The following is a 27,488-nucleotide window of genomic DNA, read 5'->3' on the forward strand; positions in this document are numbered from 1 at the left end:
GGGGTCACATCATTATGATATGCCCCCATTGCCTGATAGGTGCAGGTCCCACCTCTGAGACCCGCAGCTATCTGTAGAACAAAAAGCAAAGTGAAGGAGGGCTTACGGTGCATGGGTGGATGCCCTTCATTAATTTCTATCAGAGTGCTGAAAAGAGCTGAGCAGTGAACTCGCTATTTTCGTAAGTCCCATTGAAAGGAACAAGAAGCGTACCACGCAAGCGCAGCCGCAGCTTCATTCACTTCTATGGGGCTGACGGAAATAGCCAAGCCAGCACCATGCGAGGTGCACACTCCTTTACTTTGCGGGCTCCATCCTAACGATAGTTGCCGGTCCCAGAGGTGGAATCCACACCTATCAGACACTGGGGGCATAGTTCTAGCAATATGCTCCCAATGTATGAGATGACACAACCCCTTTAAAGAGGCGTATAAGGGGCGACATGATTAATTTATTCAAAATATATAAATGGCCCATAGAAAAAATACAGTAAAGAAATGTTCCATGTAAAATCCCCACAACAGAGGTTCTGTCTCCAGGGTGATAAGGCTTCTTCATCATAAGACATGTGAATTAGTGGAATATTCTACTTCACAATATGGTCATAGTAGGTACAATGAATGGTTTTAAAAAGTCTTGAATAATTACTTAAAACATAATAACATTACCGGGGTTGTACCACGTAAAAAGGCAGTTGACTATAAACAGCAGGTGGTGTAGTGATAACGTTATTCCTGGAATAAGTGGGGATACACCCATTTTTTTAAATAAGTGTAAGTGCAAAAGAAGTTTGTAATTATGGGCTGGATCTTTGATATCCCCTGCACCGCCAGAGGATGAGTTTAATTTATGATGTCGCTAACATCTCATCATAAATTAGGTGCATCCTCTAGCAGATGATGTGCCTAAACTGAAATCTGTGCCAGCCACTGGCTGACGTAAATTTCAGTCATCACTTACACCAGAAAACTGGAGTACATTATGATAAATGTGTCGGGGCTGATGGCATCACCCACATGCTGCCCCCACCATACCCCCTTTTCAGAAAATGTTGAGGGTGGTGTAGAAACACCACTTGTGCTCATATTAAGGTGATGGGTCTAAAAAGTCGGAAACCAGGGGTTTGTGACTTTTTACCCCGGATTTTTTTTTTTCCAGGGATAACCGTTTTAATCCTTTTGCAAATGTGTAATATTTAGGCTTCCCACTCCCCTTCCTTCCTTCACACCCCCTTCCGTCCCTTAGTTAAACTTGATGGACATACTGAACAGCACGTCTTTTATAACTACAGTGTATAACTATATAGGAGATAAATGTTATCAGTAGGCAGATATGGGCAGCGGACAGCAAACAGTTCTGCTACAAACTCATCATTTGACAATTAATTACAAATTTCTGCCAAAAGAATTAATGATTAATGGCAGAATCAATGAATTCTGCTTGCTATGTTGGCCAGCTTTCATATCTAGGTCATGTCACCAAGCAAGGATTATTTTTCTAATTCTTAGAGCAGTTTTAAATATTTAAATACTGTTCAAGAATTTTCTATAGCTTGGCATTCATTTAAAGGAACAAACAAATTCCATATGATTTTTATAAGAAAAATTAATTCAATATTCATTGGCTGAAAGCCTGCTTGGGGTGAAAAGAATAGCCATAAGTTGCCTATTATAACGCATCAGGAGATCTAAGCGTAAAATCTTATTTTGGTCTGAAGACAGTGGGTTTCACATGAGGACGAAGGGCTTTTGAGGACCAAGGTAATGTATTTATCTAAGAGTTCAAAAGTCACAAAGTCCAAACTCATATTTGAAGCTTTTTGCAATCCAACTTATTTTCATCAGTTTAGTAATAGAGTAGTTAATTCTCAAAAGCTTTATTGCTCAGAAGTACACTGCTCAAAAAAATAAAGGGAACACTTAAACAACACAATGTAACTCCAAGTCAATCACACTTCTGTGAAATCAAACTGTCCACTTAGGAAGCAACACTGAGTGACAATCAATTTCACATGCTGTTGTGCAAATGGGATAGACAACAGGTGGAAATTATAGGGAATTAGCAAGACACCCCCAATAAAGGAGTGGTTCTGCAGGTGGTGACCACTTTCCACTTCTCAGTTCCTATGCTTCCTGGCTGATGTTTTGGTCACTTTTGAATGCTGGCGGTGCTTTCACTCTAGTGGTAGCATGAGACGGAGTCTACAACCCACACAAGTGGCTCAGGTAGTGCAGCTTATCCAGGATGGCACATCAATGCGAGCTGTGGCAAGAAGGTTTGCTGTGTCTGTCAGCGTAGTGTCCAGAGCATGGAGGCGCTACCAGGAGACAGGCCAGTACATCAGGAGACGTGGAGGGGGCCGTATGAGGGCAACAACCCAGCAGCAGGACCGCTACCTCTGCCTTTGTGCAAGGAGGAACAGGAGGAGCACTGCCAGAGCCGTGCAAAATGACCTCCAGCAGGCCACAAATGTGCATGTGTCTGCTCAAACGGTCAGAAACAGACTCCATGAGGGTGATATGAGGGCCCGACGTCCACAGGTGGGGGTTGTGCTTACAGCCCAACACCGTGCAGGACGTTTGGCATTTGCCAGAGAACACCAAGATTGGCAAATTCGCCACTGGCACCCTGTGCTCTTCACAGATAAAAGCAGGTTCACACTGAGCACATGTGACAGACGTGACAGAGTCTGGAGACGCCGTGGAGAACGTTCTGCTGCCTGCAACATCCTCCAGCATGACCGGTTTGGCATTGGGTCAGTAATGGTGCGGGGTGGCATTTCTTTGGAGGGCCGCACAGCCCTCCATGTGCTCGCCAGAGGTAGCCTGACTGCCATTAGGTACCGAGATGAGATCCTCAGACCCCTTGTGAGACCATATGCTGGTGCGGTTGGCCCTGGGTTCCTCCTAATGCAAGACAATGCTAGACCTCATGTGGCTGGAGACATTGATGCTATGGACTGGCCCGCCCGTTCCCCAGACCTGAATCCAATTGAGCACATCTGGGACATCATGTCTCGCTCTATCCACCAATGTCACGTTGCACCACAGACTGTCCAGGAGTTGGCAGATGCTTTAGTTCAGGTCTGGGAGGAGATCCCTCAGGAGACCGTCCGCCACCTCATCAGGAGCATGCACAGGCGTTGTAGGGAGGTCATACAGGCACGTGGAGGCCACACACACTACTGAGCCTCATTTTGACTTGTTTTAAGGACATTACATCAAAGTTGGATCAGCCTGTAGTGTGTTTTTCCACTTTAATTTTGAGTGTGACTCCAAATCCAGACCTCCATGGGTTGAAAAATTTTATTTCCATTTTTTTATTTTTGTGTGATTTTGTTGTCAGCACACTCAACTATGTAAAGAACAAAGTATTTCAGAAGAATATTTAATTAACTCAGATCTAGGATGTGTTATTTTTGTGTTCCCTTTATTTTTTTGAGCAGTGTATATGAATGGCAATGATAATCGTTAGATGTATTGTGATAATGTACTGCTTTTAGCTAGGCAAACTCCAGATTACCACAACTCAAGTCCTACAAACTGTGTGGAATGGGTGGACTACAGTACCCAGAAAGATGATTATATTGTTAAGAAAAAAGACATCTGTGGGGCGATCTAATAACCATGTATAAATATATCAAAGAGCAATGCAGAGATCTCACCCATGATCTTTTTATACCCAGGACTGTAACATTAGGTGAGCATTCACACGACTGTATTTTGCAGTGCACAAAACGCGGTTCCACAAAATACAGATGACGTCAATGTGGCAACCATTTTTTTTGTAGAACCATTGATTTAAATCGGTCCATGGTCTGCATTCACGGTCAAAAAAAGGATTTGTTATATCTTTTGCGGAACAGAAATACAGATGCAGAAAGCACACGAAAGACAAAAACAGATGCAACACTGACGTCACACATACGTCATCTATACTTTGGGGATCTGGGTTTTGAAAACCATAATGTACATACGGTCGTGTAAATGCACCCCAACAGAGGGGGGATCCTCTATGTCTGGATCCACTTTGCAGCATAATAGGCTCAACTAGATGGACATATGCCTTTTTTCAGCTTTACAAACTATGGAGCACATTTATTAAGACCGGCATTTTAGACGTCGGTATGAATAAAGCCCTGCACTGGTGGTGGATGTGCCGAAGTTATGAAGAGGCGCCGGCCTCTACATACAGTAACTTCGGCGGATCCACCTCTGCTTCTAAATATAAGACAGCTCCCCCACCAATCAGCTGTTTGAAGAGAATGCAGAGCTCATACGAGAGCTACCTTCTCTGCTCTGTTTACCTGCTCTCCGCAGCAACCACAGTGGTGAGCAGGTGTAATTACAAGTATGGCGTTCCCATTCACTTCTATGGGACGTCTCTTTCTGTTCAAGTGAATGCTAGAGAGCCGTCCCATAGAAATGAATGGGGATACCATACTTGTAATTACACCTGCTCACCACTGCAATTGCTGTGGTGAGCAGGTAAACAGTGAAGAGAAGGCAGCGCTCGTACAGCTGGTTCAATACCCGGCACCCCCCGCTGATCTGATATTCATGACCTATCTTGAGGATAATAATAAAAAGCAGACAGTCCATTTAAGGGAGCACCAGAGATGTCTAGCTGCAGATTTTCCCCATTTGAAAGCTATGCGCTCAGCTTAGTGGAGTGTCCATGAGTGATGAGTATGGTCTGCTTCAGCATTTATATTATAACAATTATTGGACAGTTACCATACAGTACTATGGACCTGCCAATACTATACTCTATCTAGAATCTACCTGAGATGATAGATGAATAGATAGGCAGAGAGAAATTTTTTAGTCTGTAGTTGTGTATCTATTTCACATGTGACTCATGAGATCATCGTACAGTAAGTACACCTGTGCTCATCTGCTTCTACTGGATATCAAAGGGCAGGTGACAAGAGACAGAAGAATCTCCTCAGTATTGCCACACACATTACTCTTCATCTCCCCATCAGATCCTTTCACAAACAATCCTTTAAAGGGTGCTTTTAAGTGGTTTTCATCGTATTCTTCAGCCATCTGCAAGCTGAGTACACAAATTGTGTCAAATTAATGAACTCTTCAGTAGAACACCGCTTCATTTATCACACTCATTATGAGGATTTTAAGCATTCAAGTGCATAGTCTTACGGTATTTGGCTTGTGATGAATAGAAAGGCAGATTCTCCAAGCCACAGTATCAACTGCATACTATAGGACTCAAAACAGAGGCATGTCCTCAAAATCCTCTAAAGATCTCAATATAGGCTTACATCAACATACTACAACAGAGGTGCCTAAAGTTATTGCCTACGCCGCACACATGTTTTCCACAGAGCTGCAGTCCCAACACAACGCAAGGACAGCTTGAGGTTCCTGAGCCCAGTGTGAAAGTTCTACTGCCTTGCTACCGATGAGGCTGCAACATAACTATATTATATTAAGTAAGTATAGTATAGTAAGATAAAGTTTAGGATGTCGCATGAAGCAGAACTAAAGTTATAATTTGTCCCATCTGATTGTGGAATAACAATGGCCTACATGTACTTTTACATAGGACTGCAGGTAAAACACACTGCAATGTTTTTCTTCAGTCTATTAACATGATTCACAAATGATGTGGCACTAATCATAGATGTAATACAATTTTTGGTGTACCACTCTCTTGTAGAGCATATGCTCTTTTTGCAAGGACATCAAAGTTCTATATTTTACATATAGTTATTATAATAATTTATTGTAAAGTGCATTTATTCCAGGACATTGTACATATGAAATAAGGTGTAGGTATATAACAGGACAATAAGTACAATAAACATGAATTAAACATGTGCAAGAAAATTACATGGAGGGAGGACTCTGCCCACGAGGGCTTACAATCTTCAGTCATCTAATAGATGCCTTAAAATTGTTCTCCAGTAATGTAATCAGCATGGCTTCCAGCAACCCATCTTAGAATGTGACTAGCTGCTTAAGATGAGGCAAAGAAGCACTGTAATACACTCTGGTGCCAGTGCTACAGGCACTTCACAATGATTAGGTGTGCTATCAAGCTGCTCAAGATGTCACCCTGGTCCCCATTCCTGTCAGGCTGCTTAGCCATGACAGAGAATCAGATTATGACTATCTATGGTATAGAACTGGGGTCAGTAACCTCCGGCACTCCATTTGTTGTAAAACTACAAATGCCAGCATGTTCCATTCACTTCTATCGATGTTCTGAGAACAGCCAAGCAAGTGTGCATACTGAGAGTCAAGGTTTCACCAGAGCTGGAGTGCCAAAGGTTACTGATCCCTGGTATAGCAGTTCCCGTTCTACAATATGTAGTACTGGAGCGATTGTACATGAAATATGCTGTCAGGGTGAGCAGTTTGACAAAACATCTCATCAGTGTGAAGTGATGTAGAGCTGGTGCCAACACACAATATAGCGAGGAAACAACCCCTCACTCCACTAAGAAGCTGTAGAAGTGGAGGCAACCAATCCTAGTCACATTCTAAGATGGGATGCAAAGGTCAAGTTGATAACATTCCTGGAAAACCCCCTTTAAGGACGTTATATACAGTCCCCTGAGTTCTAGGGTGCTGGAATATTTGTGCCTGGTCCTCTGGGAAGGATGACTGAGAGGATTCTCCTTAAGGCATGCAACTCACAAGTAGTTATGAGCAGTTATGAGCAGTGATGGCCAGTTCGCAGTGTTCGCCGACGAACACATGCGATCTGCCATCTTTATTCCCAAGTCCGGCTGTTCTCAGAACTGCCTGCTCCCGGTGACTGCATGTGTTTCAGAGCGGCTCGCGGCGCAGGCACAGGTAAGGACTTACCTCTGCATTGCTGGACTTGGGAATAAAGATGGCAGATCGCATGTGTTCATCGGCGAACACTGCGAACTGGCCATTACTGGTTATGAGAGGACAGAGCACCCCTGAACTTTGTTCTGCTCTCACCATACTAACTCCACTTAAAGAGGTTGTCCGGAAAATTATAAATATGGGCCCTTAATTTTAAGTGGATTTGACATTTACATTTTTAACATGCTTTATTTACCTTTGTGGTCTGTATTGCTGGATTTCAACTCATGTCAAATAGTCCATTCACTCCATAAGATGGTCCTTCCACCAGTCATGGCTCATGCGCTCTTTACAGAGGATCCATAGCCATGTCTGGTTGAAGGATTCCGTCACCACCAACTGACCACCCATGCAAATCACTAAGTCGTCAAAAGGTTCTGAAGCTCTCCAAACTGGAAGACAAGAGGAAAGCCGTGGATGTAACAACTGTGAAAGGACCATCTCATGAAGTGGATGGGGTCATGTGACCAGAGTGGAGATCTAGCGATACAGACCTCAAAGGTAATTAAGGGTCTCACAACAGTGGCACTTAAAAGGTGGGCCTATCAAGTGCAAGCTGTTGCACCCTGTATGATTGCACCTCTAAAATAACACAAATAATCAATAAAAATAATACAAATTAAATAAAATAACAGATGCCATGGTATATAAATTTTTCACAGCCACACAAAGGGCTAAATATTGCAATTTAGGTCTCCCACAGGTATAACTACAGAGTGGATAATCATTTATTACCGGTAATAAGAATAACATTCTTCTCTCTCTAGGTAAAATGTGTTACATGAAAGGATAATCAAAGCCCCTGCCTGTATTTCTTTCCATTGTGTAACAGCGCAGTTTCATGTTTAAAACGTTCCGGTCTACTGAGTTTACAGCACCTACGGTGCACTGAAGCGCACAGGACACATGCACATGTATGGCGGTGCTTCCACTTGTGAAATAAACACAAAAGAAGCACTTATACACATGGGATTAAACCTTAAGCCATCAAAGTGCTTCTTATTTGAACTTTTAAACCACCAAAGCTAATGTGTGTATAGCCCAAATGATAGGTGTGGCGAGCAATGAGAGATGGATTTGAAGTCAAGTACAGTATGTGGTTATGAATGACTGATTTTCTGTGCCAGGTTATTCTATGTATTCTGGCAGACTTTATTCATCTTTACGCTTCTGACAATATTGTTACTAAAGGTCTCGGACCTCTATATAATATCCTAACCATTACGTGAAGCATAGCATTAGAGCACATTCATCACAGCTTCTTTGTTCAACTCTTATTTTTAGATTGTAAAAGGTCATCAAACATATGTAAAAAGTTACTGTTCCTATCAGTTTACCTACTGAGAAGTTGTCACTACCTTGGAATAGTGGTGCAGATTTACTAATAGTGTTGTAATTTGCTCTGTCTAATTCAATATCATCAGATGTTTAACCCTTTCCCAACCAACCCCGTACTAGTCTTCAAAGATGACGCCTGCTCCTGAGCGGAGTGGGTGCCATAGCTGCGGGTGGCCTGCTGTTTCCTATAGAAGACACCCGCGGTTAATGCCTGCAACCGGCAGTAATGCCGATCGCGGACATTTAACCCCTCAGATGCCGTGGTCAATCCTGACCACGGCATCCAAGCGGTTCAAACACCGGAAGCATGCGCTTCCGGTGATGCTCCGGCTTCCCCGTGCGGCGATCGGAGGAGCCGGAGCTTGTGTGCAGCAGCCCCTGCCTTTGTGAATGACAGGAGGCTGCTGCATAGTATTTGCTATGGAGCCCTTGCCTGTAATAGGGCTCCATAGGAAACTAGCACAATTTTCTCATAGATTCCAATGCTAGTGCATTGGGGTCTATGAGAATAGCAATCTAATGATTGCTTGTTATAGTTCCCTATGGGAACTATAAAAAAGTGTAAAAAAAATTTAAAAAAATAAAACATAAAAATTCTAATAACCCCCCTTTTCCTAAAATAAAAATAAAAGAACTAAAAAATTTAAAAAAATACACATCATGAGTGTATTCCCCAATATATTCCCCATATAGCAAACAGCAAAATGGAAAAAAGCGTCAAAATGGCCGATTCGTCATTTTTGGTCGCTTCATTTTCTACAAAATATTTAAATAAAAAGTGATCAAAAAGTTATACACACCCCAAAATGGGATCAATGAAAAGTTAAGATCACCCCGCAAAAAATGAGCCCCCAAACAGCTCCGTACATATAATTACAAAAAAGGGGTCAAAATATGGCGATGAAAAAATAAAACTTATTTTTTTCAAAACGCAAGAAAAACTATAAATATAAGGTATCGCCGGATTCATACTGACCTGTAGAATAAAAGTAACTGGTAAGTTTTATTGCACATCGAACGTCGTAAATAAATAAAAAAACGTAAAACTGTGGGGGAATTGCTTTTTTTTTGCAATTTCACCCCATTTGGAATGTTTCTTCCTGTTTCCCACTACATTATATGCAATATTAAATGGTGGCGTTGGAAAGTACAACTTGTCCTGCAAAAAACACACCCTCATATGGCTATGTGAACAGAAAAATAAAAAAGTTATGGCTCTGGGAAGGCAGGGAGCGCAAAACGAAAACGCAAAAACAAAAAAACCTCCGGGGTAGAAAAGGTTAACCTATTGAGTACTGAACCAATGTTGGCTTTGACAACATTAATATATTTTTTTTTATTTTGCCTCATTCCAGTCGTCATAGTTTTTATATTTTTTTGTCTGACATAGCAGTATAAGGATTAGTTTTTTTGGTGTCCCCTGGCAAAAGGCAATCACCGCTGCTGAGACAACCCCTTTAAGTATAGGTAGCATAGCAATAATAACCCATAGCGCTATGGTAGCTGGTTGGCTAGATATAGAACCTTTCTTTAGTGCTTTCCTTTAACACTTAAACTATTTATATATATATATATATATATATATATATATATATATATATATATATATATATGAAGATACACATTATTAATAAGAAGAGTGGGAATGATATGTATGCTGATTTATAAAATGCTCCAAGGAACAATAATACAAAAAAAATCACTGCCTTGTATTTTCCATTCTTGTAAAATTGGCACATATTTTTATAGAATTCATTAAATTACTATTTGATTTTACTCTTAGTGTAATATTTGGCAACTGTAATAAATCCTTGTTCTCACCAACTATGGAAAACACACACATACTTCAGGCAGTTTCTTTTTCCTGTCTGCTAAATCTACTTTAACAACATTTCAGTATAACATATTATCCAGTTATGGATAATGCGTTAACTTAAGAAAACTTATAAAGTGAGAAGTGATTAAAGGTAACCTGTCACCTCCTTTATATGGCCCTAGCATGGGCCTCATAAAGTAGTGACACACATGCTGAAATCAGCGGTTTATCACTTATCTGATAAAATAACACCTGTGCCAGTTTTATGTCGGGTTGACATGGGGCAACTGTCGGACCGATGGTCAGGAATTGAATGATAATTGGCCTGTGTAAACGTGCCACCGGTCACTCAATGAACGAGCAAACTATTATTCATCTGGTGAATTCATCATACAGTATATGCAGCAAATTAAATCATCATTTCTCGGCAGCAGATAGTGCTATCTAAACAGCGATCTCGCCCCCATACAGTGGAGTTAAAGGGGTGGCCCCACGTAAAATATTCTACAGTTTTCAAACCAGCACCTGGGTCTGAATACTTTTGTAATTGCATGTAATAAAAAATTTTGTATAGCCACTGAGTTATTCAATAAAATGTATCTGTATAGCGCCACCTGCAGTTTTTTTTTTTCTTACTTCTTTGACCTGCTCACTGAGATGGCCGCACATTCTCAGTTTCCTCCTTCAACTGGCTCCTGAGCTGGGATAGGGAGAGAGCTCCAGCAGAATGGACACGCCCCCTTAGCTGCAGCAGAAAAGACACTCCCTTTGAGCGGCCAGCTTGATATCAATCTAGCAGAGCATTGAATGGGAAGATCTCTGGATCCATGTGAGGTACAGGGCTGGTTCTAGCTTTGTTAGAAAGAGGTTGTCATGTACTATATGATATCTGATTTTCCTTTTTTTAAATTAGTCATGGGATAACCCCTTTAAATGATGCATGTAAATTCAGCTCTTTCCTACACTGACAACAGGAAGTTACGAGGAAGGAACGGTCCCTTTCCAATAAATGCCTACTCAGCACATGTAAAGAGAAGAGTCCCGTGCTGCCACAGAAGAGTCCAGCTTATTCATGGGTTCCCCCTCTCCCCATCCACCTGCTGATCATTGACATTTCTCTCCTAGGAAATAACCTGAAGAGATTGAAGGGCAGCATAAAGGATGTGACAGGTTTCCTTTAAGAAAATGGTTTACACAGTGACAAAATGCAATGGAGAATATCTTGGTAGTTGTTGATTAAATGTATCAAAATATTACATAGTATATGTTAGTTTTCTAACTTAAGCAAATAGTATTTATCATGTAGAGAAAGTTAATACAAGGCATTTACTAGTGTATTGTGATTGTCCTTATTGCTTCCTTTGCTGGCTTGATTCATTTTTCCATCTCATTATACACTGAAGGTTTCTAGGGGCTATGGCCCTGCATTCCAGCAGCAGAGGCATGCATTCACATTACAGGAAAAAGCGCCAGGCTCTCTGGTGGCCAGATCCTTGGGAGCATGCATAGGCATGCATGCGCAGCAGCTCTCATTCCGGCCTCCTTACTGCAGCGCTGGCCGTAACCCCTGGAAACAAACTGTGACTGACAGCTATCTCTGAATACACAATACACGCAAAAAATACGGATGATGTCCATGTGCATTCCGTATTTTGCAGAATGCAACAGCTGGCCCCTAATAGAACATTACTATCCTTGTCCGTAATGCGGAAAATAATAGGACATGAATATTTTTGCGGAACGAAAATACGGAAACGGAATGCACACAGAGTAACTTCAGTTTTTTTTTGCAGACCCCTTGAAATGAATGGTTCCATATAAGGTCCGCAAAAAAAAAACGGAACGTAAACTGAAAAAAATACGGTCGTGTGAATGAGCCCTTACACAGAGAATGGCATCAATCACAGCTCCCCCGTGTTCAACTATCAGTGACTGACAGCTATCTCTGTATACACACTTACACAGAGAATGCTATTAATCACTGATAACACCCTCCCTGTGTACAACTGTCAGTGTCTGACAGCTATCTATATATACACACTTACACAGAGAATGCTATCAGTCACTGATAACACCTCCCCCGAGTACAACTATCAGTGACTGACAGCTATCTCTGTATACACACTTACACAAAGAGAATGCTATTAATCACTGATAACACCCTCCCTGTGTACAACTGTCAGTGTCTGACAGCTATCTATGTATATATACTTAGGCCTCATGCACACGACCGTTGTTGTGTTCCGTTTTCCGTGATTTTCTGCGGACCCATTGACTTCCAATGGGTCAGTTGAAAACTCGGAAAATGCACCGTTTGTCATCCGCATCCGTGATCCGTATTTCCAGTCTGTCAAAAAAATATGACCTGTCCTATTTTTTTCACGGACAACGGTTCGCGGACCCATTCAATGGGTCTGTGAAAAAACACGGAGGCACACAAGATTGTGATCCGTGTCCGTTGTTTTCCTATCATTTGCAAGGCAAACTTGACTTAGATTTTTTTTTTACTTTTCAGGTCTGGTGATCCTCCAAAAATCAAGGAAGACACACGGAAACAAAAACGGAAACGGATCACGGAACAACGGAACCCCGTTTTGCGGACCGTGAAAAAATACTGTCGTGTGCATGAGGCCTTAGACAGAGAATGCTATAAATCACTGATAACACCCTCACTGTGTACAACTGTCAGTGTCTATATAAACACACTTACACAAAGAATGCTATCAATCACAGCTCCCCTGTGTACAGCTATCAGAGACTGACAGCTATATATGTATACATACTTACACAGAGAATGCTATCAATCACTGATAACACCTCCCCCTGTGTACAACTATCAGTGTCTGACAGCTATTTATGTATACACACTTACACAGAGAATGCTATCAATCACAGCTCCCCTGTGTACAGCTATCAGAGACTGACAGCTATATATGTATACATACTTACACAGAGAATGCTATCAATCACTGATAACACCTCCCCCTGTGTACAACTATCAGTGTCTGACAGCTATTTATATATACACACTTACACAGAGAATGCTATCAGTCACTGATAACACCCTCCATGTGTACAACTGTCAGTGACTGACAGCTATCTATGTATACATACTTACACAGAGAATGCTATCAATCACAGCTCCCCTGTGTACAACCGATGTCAGAAAGAACAGAGATTTAAATGTATAAATGACAAGTTTTACTGAATCTTTTCCCACAAATCTATATATCACTCTGCTTCGCTCCTCCTGCTCTATAACCTGCTGCCTGCAGATTGCTCTACATCTCATGGTGAAAGGTTCTCATAAGTAGGTCTTGTGGGCCCTGTGTAATTGACCTTGTTTTTCTTGGAAAATGAATACGTGTTTAAAATTATATAGTGCAAGATGATCATTTCGCTGACCTCAAATTTTTATCTCAAACTAAACAAAACTGCTAGTTATTTCCAGGCAAAAGCTTAGAGAAACAGTTTTGTGATGGTTTAGATAAAATCAATAGTTTTTCTTTCTCTGGTGTTCAGATAAGTATCTTGATTGACGGACATTAGGGTAATTATGTAAGTGCTCAATTAAGCCAGTGTTCAATTCTAAGATAGAAATCTAAACTATGGTTTATTTTTCAGTATGTGAAACACATTTACAAGACTAGATCTGTATCAGATTAATGAACAGCAAATATTGCTTGTGTGCTTTACAACCGCAAAAGAGGGGCACTAGGAAAAGTCATCTAAGATGCAGGAAACAGAGGCTGTTTCCTAGTAGCTACTAGGACAAATCCATTTGCAAACAGATCCATAGCCATATAAATTACAGAGGTAGTAGGTCCGGGGTAATTATACCGATCAGAGACCATGAAGATGACTTCAAATATTCTTAATTTATAGTAGGGGTACATTATCCTTTATCACACATCTCCACAGCTGCAGAACCTCTTTCTGACCAGTTAGGGTGAGATTCCTGGCCATCATTGATTGATATCAAACTACCTCATCCAGAAAAAGGTCTGCAGTATCTGACTTGAAGAAGTCACGTATGATGGAGTCAGTTGGTTTTGTTATTTTTGGGTAGTGCATGGGAACAAATGAGTTAAAAAGCTCATGTGAACAGAGATAACACAGTAAACTATATAAAACCTGAAAACTAGAAATCCATGATAAATGTACAACTAAGGCTACTTTCACACTAGCGTTTTAGTTTTCCGGTATTGAGAGCCGTCATAGGGGCTCAATACCGGAGAAAAAAAACGCTTCCGTTTTGTCCCCATTCATTGTCAATGTATTCAGAATGCTATTACTTTCCCTTATAACCTTGTTATAAGGGGAAATAATACAATCTACACAACCTTGAACCCAAACCTGAACTTCTGTGAAGAAGTTCGGGTCTGGGTACCACATTCAGTTTTTTATCACGAGCGTGCAAAACGCATTGCACCCGCGCGATAAAAACTGAACAACGGAACGCAATCGCAGTCAAAACTGACTGCAATTGCGTACCTACTCGCGCGGGTTTGTCGCAATGCATCCGGACCTTATCCGGACACGCTCGTGTGAAAGAGACCTAAGGCCTCGTTCAAATGTGATGGATTAGCTCCGGATGCATTTAGGCTGGGTTCACACTTGAGCGTTTTACAGCGCGTTCAAACGCGCTGTAAAACGCTCAACACATGAAAACCAATGCTTCCCTATGGCCCTGGTTCTCACTTAAGCGTTTTACAGCGCTGAAAAACGCGCTGTAAAACGCCCTACGCTCAAACAAGTACTTGAGCTTCTTTGGGGCGTTTTGACGCGCGTTTGTGGCCATAGGACATTGCAGTCAATCACACAAACGCGCGTCAAACGCGCGTTTACTATTGCAAAAAACGCTCGTCAAAAACGCGCGTCAAAAACGCGCGTTAAACGCGCATATCAAAGACGCTCAGGTCTGAACCCAGCCTTAGGGTGCTTTCAGTGAAACTCGCACCATTTCGCAAGCAAGTTCAGTCAGTTTTGTCTGCGATTGCGTTCAGTTCTTCAGTTTTTTCCACGCGGGTGCAATGCGTTTTGATGCATTTTTCACGCGCGTGATAAAAAACTGAAGGTTTACAAACAACATCTATTAGCAACCATTAGTGAAAAACGCATCGCACCCGCACTTGCTTCCGAATGCAATGCGTTTTTCACACAGCCCTGGCCCATAGAAGTGAATGGCCCCATAGAAAGAATATTTCACATGCTGCAATTTTCACGCAACCCAGAAGTGATGTGCGAAAAACAACGCTCATGTACGGTACACAGACCCATTGAAATGAATGGGTCAGGATTCAGTGTGGGTGCAATGCGTTCACGTCACGCATTGCACCCGCGCGGAAAACTCGCTCGTCTGAAAGGGGCCGTTTTATATATTTTTTTTAAGATAAAAGGTGACATTTACTTTGTAAAGTGCCCGCATTCTGATTCTTAGTGCAGTACACCCTATTTGAATTCTATGGTTTTACTTATCAGGACCTAAAATATCTTGTCCTTAGAACATCTTAAAATTAGGTTAAAATCCAAAAGCTGTGTGTAAAAAGCGAAGAACACCTACAGGTGAAACTCGAAAAATTAGAATATTGTGCAAAGCTCATTTATTTCAGTAATGCAACTTAAAAGGTGAAACTAATATATGAGATAGACTCATTACATGCGAAGCGAGATATTTCAAGCCTTTATTTGTTATAATTTGGAAGATTATGGTTTACAGTTTATGAAAACCCCAAAGTCACAATTTTGAGGTACCCTTTGCTCAGGGGGTATGGATTAATTAGCTGACTAGAGTGTGACACTTTGAGCCTAGAATACTGAACCTTTTCACAAAATTCTAATTTTAAGCTGCATTAATGCAATTCCTTTTAATTAGCATTACTAAAATAAATGGACTTTTGCACGATATTCGAATTTTTCGAGTTTCACCTGTATACTGCTTCCATAGGAATTAAGAGGGTAAGCAGCAGCCAGGTGCCGCTGATCAAATGCCCTTGATTAAGGCCTCCTGCACACTACCGTAGGTGTCCCGTGGCCGTATTGCGGACCACATTTGCGGATCCGCAATACACGGGCACCGTTCCGTGGGCATTCGCATCACGGATGCGGACCCATTCACTTCAATGGATCCGCAAATCCGGAGATGCGGAACGGAAGCACGGAACGGAACCCTACGGAAGCACTACAGAGTGCTTCCGTGGGGTTTCATCCTGTACTTCCGTTCCACAAAAAGGTAGAACATATCCTATCTTTTTGCGGAACGGGCGGATCGCGGACCCATTAAAGTGGATAGGTTCGAGATCCGCTGTGGCTGTCCCACGGTCAGAGTTCGTGCATTGTGGCCCACAATTTGCGGGCCGCAGCACAACCACGGGGCACACACGTTCGTGTGCAGGAGGGCTAAAGGTGTTGTCTTACGTCAGAAAATGGACTTTATCTTGTAGAGAAAGCTAATACAAGCCACTTACTAATGTATTGTGATTGTCCATATTGCCTCCTTTGCTGGCTGGATTAATTTTTCCATCACATTATACACTGTTAGTTTCCATGGTTACGACCACCCTGCAATCCATCAGTGGTGACCGTGCTTGTACACTATAGAAAAAAAGCACCGGCCTCTCTGGTGGCCAGGACTGTTGGAGTGCACATAGGCTAGTGCTTTTTCCTATAGTGTGCGAGCACGACCACCACCACTGATGGATTGTAGGGTGGTCGTAACCATGGAAACTAGCAGTGTATAATGTAATGGAAAAATGATTCCAGCCAGCATTGGAAGCTGAAGCATTAAGCTGGCTATAAACATTAGGGGCACATTTATTATGACCAGTGTTTTAGACGCCGCTCTTAATAAACCTGTAAGCTGGCGGTGGATCCGCTGGAGTTATGTTGAGGCATACTCCGCCAGTTCTAAATGTAAGACGGCTTCCTAGCTGTCTTACAGTACATATAGACCTTTTTCTACGCATGAAACAGCCTTAGAAAATGTTAAATGAGACCTGGCGTGAGCAGGGCGAAGTCGCAGATGTTAAGCTGCAATCTGCGCATGAAATATGCTTTATATAGGCGTATTTTGGCTTAATAAATGACCCCCTACATGTACAGTATGTCGGCTGAACTGATGTGTATGGGGCGTCTTGATTTCTTCACAGTAGATCTCAGGGGAGATAAGGGTCCAGCATGTCCAATCCTTTTGTACTGTCAGTGGCCTTTTCCACTCCCCTGGCCCGCATGCACCTTGCTTCTTTCATTCACAATATGTGCACCTGGCCAAACTGAGCATGCATGCACCTGGGGAATCAGGAGAGAATTCTGTTTGAGACCATGCGATCTACCAACAGTTATGTGCATGGCTGGGCATTAGATTACCGCTAGTTCCAGAAGTGAGCGTCAGGTCCCTGTATCCACCTGATCCTGTATACACATTACTCAGCACTTTCCTGTCACACGCCTGAAAACCTGAAGATTCTGTCCACTAGAGGTGAACTGGTACCAGCCCACCAGAGGAAGTTTACCTCCGTCCATCTCTACAGAACATGCGCGCATCCTTTAACATCCCATAAGAAAAACATCCTAGTGAAAAGTAGGAGGATCCAGAGTGAGCAAAGAATGGGTTGTCTTATGTTGGACCTCTGGGGCCATTGTGTTAGAGCCTGGGTCCAACACAGAATCTTCTGGTACTCTGGTAAGTCAGTCTGATCTTTGTCCTGCTGGATTATGCCAGCATGAGACTTCTGACATAATCTACCAGGTACAGTACTGTAAATAGCAAAGGAGGCCTGGCTTTATAAGCTTGCTATATAAAAGAAGAATAGTCGGGATTTTGAAGCCATATTTACATGTGTAAAGGGATTGGAGGGATTACACAATAAAGAACCCATGGAAAAATTAATAAATCCATCTCCATTTCTGTTACTATCATATATAAATATTCAATTATTAAACATATTGGGGGATATTTATCAAACTGGTATAAAGTAGAACTGGCTTAGTTGCCGATAGCAACCAATCAGATTCCACCTTTTAATTTCCAAAGGTGCTGTGAAAAATGAAATTTGGAATCGGATTGGTTGCTATGGGCAACTAAGCCAGTTCTACACCAGTTTGATAAATCTCTGTCATTGCTTTTAATTAGAAACTGAATTGAATGTTTTCAAGGGTTTAATGCAGTTGCTTTCCATTTCCTCACCCCGCGGTGATGTTCCACAGCCCTAAGTATAAGAACAGCTTGCACGTTAGGTCCCATTCTTTGATGGTATGTTAGATTTCTAATAGTTAAATGTAAGTTACAATTTCTAGGATGTTTTACCTGTACAGTGTAGCTTAATTTGTAGTTTCCTCTGACATTCTTGGACATTTCTTTCAACTCCCTCATCTTGCACTTTGCATGTGTCCCAGAAGGGGTATACTCTTTCTCAAAGATAAATTAAGTAATGTAGGCAGAATGATTGCAAGCTCCCTCTGAAACCAAAAAGCCTTCCTACCTGCATAAAGAGCTCAATCGCTAAGTCCCAGACTGCCAATAATTTCCAGATGTGTCTGCGTGTCTCCAAATGTGTGGAAGAGTGTATATGTGTGTGTAAGCATGGATATATATCATTTACAGAGATGAATAATTAGTGCATAGCTTAAAGCCTACAATCATATTATTGGAAAGTGTCAGAATGCACATGAGTCACTGAAAGGAAACATACAGTACAGACCAAAAGTTTGGACACACCTTCTCATTCAAAGAGTTTTCTTTATTTTCATGACTATGAAAATTGTAGATTCACACTGAAGGCATCACAACTATGAATTAACACATGTGGAATTATATACATAACAAACAAGTGTGAAACAACTGAAAATATGTCATATTCTAGGTTCTTCAAAGTAGCCACCTTTTGCTTTGATTACTGCTTTGCACACTCTTCGCATTCTCTTGATGAGCTTCAAGAGGTAGTCCCCTGAAATGGTCTTCCAACAGTCTTGAAGGAGTTCCCAGAGATGCTTACCACTTGTTGGCCCTTTTGCCTCCACTCTGCGGTCCAGCTCACCCCAAACCATCTCGATTGGGTTCAGGTCCGGTGACTGTGGAGGCCAGGTCATCTGGCGCAGCACCCCATCACTCTCCTTCATGGTCAAATAGCCCTTACTTTCAAAGTTTTCCCAATTTTTCGGCTGACTGACTGACCTTCATTTCTTAAAGTAATGATGGCCACTCGTTTTTCTTTACTTAGCTGCTTTTTTCTTGCCATAATACAAATTCTAACAGTCTATTCAGTAGGACTATCAGCTGTGTATCAACCTGACTTCTCCTCAACGCCACTGATGGTCCCAACCCCATTTATAAGGCAAGAAACCACACTTATTAAACCTGACAGGGCACACCTGTGAAGTGAAAACCATTTCAGGGGACTACCTCTTGAAGCTCATCAAGAGAATGCCAAGAGTGTGCAAAGCAGTAATCAAAGCAAAAGGTGGCTACTTTGAAGAACCTAGAATATGACATATTTTCAGTTGTTTCACACTTGTTTGTTATGTATATAATTCCTCATGTGTTAATTCATAGTTTTGATGCCTTCAGTGTGAATCTACAATTTTCATAGTCATGAAAATAAAGAAAACTCTTTGAATGAGAAGGTGTGTCCAAACCTGTGGTCTGTACTGTATATAGCAGTTTATGATGTTTGTAGGTCTAGTATGGTTCTTTCTCCCACATCTCGCACTTTTAGGTCTTCAGAATCCATAGCCAGAACAGTGCTGGAATTCAGTTATACTAATACTTGAGGTACTAAAATTGTGATGAAGAGGATGAAAGTAGTTTTTTCTATAGATCCAAGAAATTTGATCCCAAAACTTTACTAATATATGTATTTAAATGCATTAACGTCTATAAAATACAGGCATGCAATGGAGGCTAAGCTGGTATGAGAGTCTATGGCAATAACTGGAGCTATGTGGATAAGTACCACATTTTTACAGACTGTATGGCCTCTTTCACACATCAGTAAATTGCAGACATGTGTTTTCCATGGACAACAAAGGTATCTATTCCTTTTAATGTGTTTGTTCACACATCCTTGGTTTTCCAAACAATGAAGACATGACTTTGGTCCTGGATGCAGAACAAACACGATCATTGAAGGCTATTGGTCTGTGAAAATCACTGACAGGATGGCATCCACGTTCTTTCCATGGTTGTTATGGACTATTGGTAGGAGGTGCTCTGGAAAGACTTTTTCAGCATAAATGGAATACGAATGATGCATGGAGGGAAAGAAACCCAACACAGATCCTTTACACACATTGTCACAGATTAAACACTATCTTGTCACGAATGTTGTCACAGACATGGATGTGTCAAAGAGGCAAGCCAAAAAGGGGCGGTTCAAAAACACGGAACCTGAGGTAAATCTTCCACTATACTTACCACTCTGTAGGCTCCACTCCCGGTTTTGGTTCCCAATCACTGATGGAAATCATTGATCAAACATTAAGGCCCCTTTCACATGGGCAAGTTTTCCGCGCGGGTGCAATGCGTGAGATGAGAGCATTGCACCCGCACTGAATCCGGACCCATTCATTTCTATGGGGCTGTTCACATGAGCGGTGATTTTCGCGCATCACTTGTGCGTTGCGTGAAAATCGCACAATGCTCCTCTTTGTGCGTTTTTCACGCAACGTAGGCCCCATAGAAGTGAATGGGGCTGCGTGAAAATCGCAAGCATCCGCAAGCAAGTGCGGATGCGGTGCGATTTTCACACACGGTTGCTAGGAGACGATCGGGATGGGGATCCGATCTTTATTATTTTCCCTTATAACATGGTTATAAGGGAAAATATAGCATTCTGAAAACAGAATGCATAGTACAATAGGGCTGCAGGGGTTAAAAAAATAAATAAATAATTTAACTCACCTTAATCCACTTGTTTGCGCAGCCCGGCTTCTCTTCTGTCTTCTTTCTTCAGGACCTGGGTAAAGGACCTGTGATGACGTCACTGCGCTCATCACATGGCCCATCACATGATCCATCACCATGGTAAAAGATCATGTGATGGACCATGTGATGAGCGCAGTGACATCACCACAGGTCCTTTACCCAGGTCCTGAAGAAAGAAGACAGAAGAGAAGCCGGGTTGCGGGAACAAGTGGATTAAGGTGAGGTAAATAAAAAAAAAACCTCCAGCCCTATTGTACTATGCATTCTGTATTAAGAATGCTATTATTTTCCCTTATAACCATGTTATAAGGGAAAATAATACAATCTACAGAACACCTCACCCAAACCCGAACTTCTGTGAAGAAGTTCGGGTTTGGGTACCAAACATGGCGATTTTTCTCACGCACGTGCAAAACGAATTACAATGTTTTGCACTCGCGCGGAAAAATCGCGCATTTTCCCGCAACGCATCCGCATCTTATCCGAGCAAAAAACATGACGCCCGTGTGAAAGGGGCCTAACTGTGTGAAAGCAGTCTAAGAAATCTTTTTTGCTGAAAGCCATCAGGCCACCACTACACAGCAATAACTAGAACTTCATGTATCGGAGAAAAATATATCGACTCTTGACCACAGGTAAAAACTCCATATTAACCCTATGTTCAACCCTAGAACACCTAGATTAGTGACATTAACCCCTCCACCTCCTTAGACTACCCCAGAAGCTTTAATTAGTTTGAAATTGTATTCTATTTACTAAGGTACACCTTTTATTGAGGTCTGCTTTATATTCTAAAAATATGGACAGCTTAGATCTTTATACAGCTCAACAGTTAAAAATACGTTACAAAAAAGTGATATAATAAATTGTTATCTGACCTGGCACTGATATCTTCCCCGCATTTGGATGATCCATTTCGAGAATAAGGCCATTGTGGGAAACCTGTAAAGCAGAGATGCTGTCAATAGTGTCAATTAAAAAAAAAAAAAACACTGGCATAGATTTATCAAAATTGTCACCCATATCAACCAATCACAGAGCAGCTTTCTTTTTTGTCACAGCAATTTAAGAAATGAAAACTGATCTTGAATTGGTTGTAACCAGGGCCGATCCTACACGGGGTGCAGTGGGTGCCCCGCACCCCAGCGCTGTCACCCGAAAGGCGCCGAGCGAGCCGCCGGGACTTTTTTTTTTTTGACTTTTTTTTTTTTTTAAGCCGAGCAGCCGAGCCGCCGATTCGCCGAGGAATCTGCGAGCCGAGCGGGATGTCAGTGACGACCAGTGTTCCCTCTAAGCTGCGCGGGTGGGCGGCCGCGCAGCAATTATTGTGGCCCCGCCCCGCTCACAATTTTATAATGCCCGCTCACTCAGCTGTGCCGGCCCCCAGCTGATTCCCCCGCTGTTTTGCTGGCTGACGCCGCCCGCCGCACGGTCAGTTCATTTACAATACCTGGCTGTGGGCTGCCGGTGGGCGGTGGCTAGTATTCAAATAGGGGGGCGGAGTTTTGGACCCGCCGGAGGCAGAGAGGGAGTGCGTGCTGTGCGGCGCAGGCTGAGGTCACGTCACGTCACGTTACGCTACATCTGAGTACCCTGCGCGCCTGGCCGCCTGCTAGCTGGTGAGGTGAGGGCATATAAAAAAAGAAGTATGTACCCCCCCCTGTCCCACAGTGCTACGAATCCTCTGTTGTCCCCTGTATTACCCTGATACCCATCAGTTATATAATATATCTGAGGGGTATCAGGGTAAATTATACAGGGGGTAATATAACTAGGGGTATCAGGGTACATGAGGGGTAATATAACTGAGGAGGAGGGCTAGGCTACTATCAGACATTATACAGGGGTAATATAACTTATCTTACCCCTCACCCCTGTATTATGTCCCTGATAGCCCTCCTCACTTATATTACCCCTGTATAATGTACCCTGATAGATACCCCTTAGTTATATTACCCCTGTATAATGTACCCTGATACCCCTCAGTTATATAATATAACTGAGGGGTATCAGGTTAAAATATACAGGGCGGGGTAATATAACTAAGGGGTATCAGTGTACATTATTATACAGGGGTAATATAACTAAGGGGTATCAGGGGACATTATTATACAGGGGTAATATAACTTATATTACCCCTGTATAGTGTACCCTGATACCCCTTAGTTATATTACCCCCTGTATAATTTACCTGATACCCCTCAGTTATATTACCCCTGTATAATGTCCCCCATAACAATGTGTGTTATCCACAGGTCCCCCATAACAATGTGTCATCCACAGGTCCCCCATAACAATGTGTCATCCACAGATCTCCCATAACAATGTGTCATCCACAGATCCCCCAAATTATTTTAAAAACCTGCTGTTTCTCTAGATGACCTTATGTTTATGGTAGTGGTAATAGAGTCTCAATGGTCTATAAAAGCAGCTACACTATTTTTACAGACCTTTGAGACTCTATTAACACTACTATTAACTATTAACATAAGGTCATCTAGACTAGAAAAAGCAGGTTTTTAAAATTCTTATTTTTCCCATTTAGGTGTTAGAGCAATCTAATTAAAGTTATGTTTTAACACCTAAAGAGAAAGAAAAAATAAATAAAAACCTACGGTTTCTCTAGATGACCTTATGTTGATAGTAGTGTTAATAGAGTTTCAATGCTTTGTAAAAATAGTGTAGCTGCTTTTATAGACCCTTGAGACTCTATTACCACTACTATCAACATAAGGTCATCTAGAGAAACAGCAGCTTTTTTTAATTATTTTTTCCTTTAGGTATTAAAGCAATCAAATGAAAGTTATGTTTTAACATAAGGGTCAGAAACTGGGTTTTGACTAAGTTATTGTCAAAGCAAATTGGTGGGGCTGAAGTTGGGGGCTGAAGTTGTTGCCATAGAAACATTGTAAAGGGGAGGAGTTAGTAAGATAACCACGCCCATGTGGGGGCGCCAGAAATATTTCTGCACCCAGGCGCCTGTGACCCTAGGATCGGCCCTGGTTGTAACAAAGACATTTAAGCAGATTTCTGAAGCTCTCTAAAAGAAAAATTGTCATGAAATACTGCACTAATCATCAGATAAGTAGCATGTAGGTATAGGTGTAGGTATAAATAAAGTTTTGCTTTATACTTTGGTAAAAATTAACAAATTTAAATGTTTTCTGTCCCGGAAAGAAAAGATAATTATTCTCATGAAGTTATTTCTATACAGCAATAAAAAGCTACTTCCATATCAACAGGATATGTTCAAAATGTCTGATAGAAGTGGGTCCCACATCTATCTAATGAATGGTTTCGTATACGGACCGTATGCAAAACGCAGAAAATGGGCCGTATACGGAATGCAAAATACGTTCGTGTGAACGAGCCCTAAGGCTGATTTCATATCACCGTCTAGCTTTCCGTTCTTCTGTCAGAAGAAGAGAAAAAAAACGGTTCCTGTTGCACATTTGGCATCCATTTGAGCCATTTCTGCCTAAAATCCATTTTTTTAGATGGGAAAAAAAGTCCTGCATGCATTACTTTTATTTCCGTCTAAAAAAAAACGGATCTCAGACGGAAATGCTAAAGTCAAATCAGCAGGCATGGTGAGGTCACAAACAAGCAGAGGTCATGTCAGAGGCAAAATCAGTATGCAGAGACAAAGTCAGCGAAAGTACGTGACAAAATACTATTTTTTTGTGTTAAAGCACAAGAAAAAATATATAAATGTGATATTGTCGTAATCGTACTGACCCCATGAATGCATAAAAAATATTAAAATATCATGTTATTTATCACGATAAGTGAATGTTGTGAAAAAAATAAATATCCTAAATCTAGAATTGTGGTTTTTTTGGTCATCTCATCTCCCCAAAGAATGATGATAAAGTAGCAACTGCAGCTCACCCCACAAAAAAATTATACCATAATTCATCAAATGAAAAATAAAAAAGTGTCAGAATGGGTCTCAGAATATGGCGACACAATGCAATGTTTTTTGGAGAAGATTTTATATTTTTTAAGAGTAGTAAAGCAATAAAAACTATATAAATTTGGAATTGCTATCATACTGACCTGAATAAGGCCGTCATGTCATTTTTAACATAAAAACAAAACCAAAACAACAAATAAGAAAATTTTAAACATTATATGGTGTCATAAAAAAGTACAATTTGTTCCACATAAAACAAGCCATGTGGAGATGTCAATAGAAAAATTTAAAACATGTATGTTCCTTGGAAGGCAAGGAGTTAAAAACAAAAAAATTATTTCCAAAATTGGCTGTATGCCCATGGGGTTAACCTAAAGCTCCAGGACTAATTATTTTGTAAACTTATCTTATATCTTATCCAAAACGGTTCTACTTCTAACATTACATTTCAAGTGTCTTCATACAGTAACATCAGAGCAACAACTGTATGAAGAAGCAGGCCATGACAATCTGTCACTTCATCCACTGCTCCATTTACAGGCTACGAGGCTGTAAATGGGTCATATTGAGGGCATGAACAGGCATGGCACTTGAAATCTAAAAATAGTAACCTGAACACAGTTTCTAGTTATGACATACACCATTTGGCGAAAATGATGTGGCTGGCCCTTCTAATTAGTGGGTTTGGCCATTTCAGCCTCGCCTAATGCTAGTAGGTTCAGAAAAGTAAGCACACAACTATGCAAGTTTGTATTTTTAGGTAGATTCATAACAAATCTGATTCATGTATAGTATTGATTCGTTCATCTGTAGTCATGATGGCAACCACTAGGGCAGGGATCAGCAACCTCGTTTCTATGAGAGTTCTGAGAAGAACAGAGTAAGTATGCATGCTGAGAGTTGTAGTTTCACAACAGCTGGAGTGCCGGAGATTGCCTGCCCTTGGCACTAGGGTATTCAAGAAAGGGACAGTTGCTTTAACGTTCTTTCTTTTCTCTGTTTATTTCCATGAGTATGAGTTTAGTATCTCATTCTAATCCACCAGAGTGTTTTATTACAGAAATAATTGGCTTATAGGTGGAAATTAGTTATACCCCTGAAATATACAATTACATATGTCTCTTGAGATATATCCTATATTAAATGGTTTGGTAAACAGAACATATTCTACTCAATGGAAATATTAATAGGAAATACCGTACATTAATCCAAATACAACATAAGTGACGGTAGCTATCAGTAGAAGAAGTGTTCAAGGCTTGAACTGCTAATTCAGCAAGTCATTATTTACAGATGGGGCCATATTTCTCAAGATGTGTGCCTGTTAAGGAGAATGGGTGTGGAACCACTGTACCTACCAACCGATTTGACTTAGGGCTAGTCCTAAGGGCATTATACTGGCAGTACCTTGGTTTTCCCTCTTTAATCCCTATACAGGGACCTGCAATCTGCAGGGAAGCCACCAGGCCACTACTTCTTGGAATAGACCCGGTGTGGTTGGCTTCTGACCCACAGGGGTCAGAGGCACCGGTGCAAACCACAAAGGGGTCAGGCAATACTTGTAGTCAGGAACAGGCAGAGGTTAGGGTAGGCAGTGTATATGTGAATCTGTAAAACAAGTTCAAGGTCAGGGCAGGCAGCAAAGGGTCAATAAGGTGAACAGGCAATGGTCAGGTCAGGCAGCAAAGGAACAGAATCTGTAAAAAAAGGCATCCAATGGCAAGAGGAGACTAGGGTGTATGTGCTGGCTCTTTAAGATCCATGCAGTATGTGCCTTAGGAACAGACCAGCGAGCCTTGACTTGCTGTGGCAACTTGAAATGTCAGTGGACAGGCCCACTGTTGGCGTGCCTGCCAGCACAGCATGAGAAAAGGCTGGGCACCTGTGCCCATCTCAGTCCCTCTCTTCTGAGCAGGCAGTGTAACAGTCCCCCGAAGGAGTTTCAAGTGTAGATTAAAATTTCTTTGAAAAATATTTTAAACTCACAGAGGAAATGCTTAACACCTTAAGGACCTTGCCATTTTTCACCTTAAGGAACAGGCTGTTTTTTGGAAACTTGACATGTGTACCTTTATGTGGTGATAACTTCGGAATGCTTTTACTTATCCAAGCCATTCTGAGATTGTTTTCTACCAACACACTGTACTTCACGATAGTGAAAAATTTTAGTCAATATAATTCACCTTTATTTATTAAAAACTCCAAAATTTACCAAAAATTTAGAAAAATTTGCAATTTTCTAAATTTGAATTTCTCTGCTTTTAAGGAAGATAGTGATACATCATAAGAGATTTATTACCTTACATTCCCCATATTTCCACTTTCATGTTTGCATCATTTTGCTAATTTTATTAAATTTTTTAGGATCCTATAAGGCTTAGAATTTTAGAAGCAAATCTTATAAATTTTTAAGAAAATTTCCAAAACCTACTTTTTTAAGGACCACTTCAATTCTAAAGTCACTTTGTGTGGCTTACATAGTGGAAAACACCCATAAATGACCCCATGGTAGAAACTACACCCCTCAAGTTATTCAAAACTGATTTTACAAACTTTTTTTTAACCCTTTAGTTGTTCCACAAGAATTAAAGGAAAAGGAGATTACATTTTTAAATTTCACTTTTTTGGCAGATT

General features: G+C 41.2%; 1 protein-coding gene across 2 annotated transcripts in view; it reads right to left on the reverse strand.

The window, feature by feature from the left end:
- Positions 1-27,488, reverse strand: part of SUGCT (succinyl-CoA:glutarate-CoA transferase) — a 1,029,682-nt gene that overhangs the window by 111,194 nt on the left and 891,000 nt on the right. For both annotated transcript variants that reach the window (XM_040432683.1, XM_040432681.1), the window contains exon 13: positions 21,817-21,880. In XM_040432683.1, the coding sequence (XP_040288617.1) occupies positions 21,817-21,880 (64 nt within the window). The remainder of the gene's footprint in view (positions 1-21,816; positions 21,881-27,488) is intronic.

Source organism: Bufo bufo, chromosome 5 (assembly GCF_905171765.1).
Source record: "Bufo bufo chromosome 5, aBufBuf1.1, whole genome shotgun sequence".
Classification (NCBI taxonomy): domain Eukaryota; kingdom Metazoa; phylum Chordata; class Amphibia; order Anura; family Bufonidae; genus Bufo; species Bufo bufo.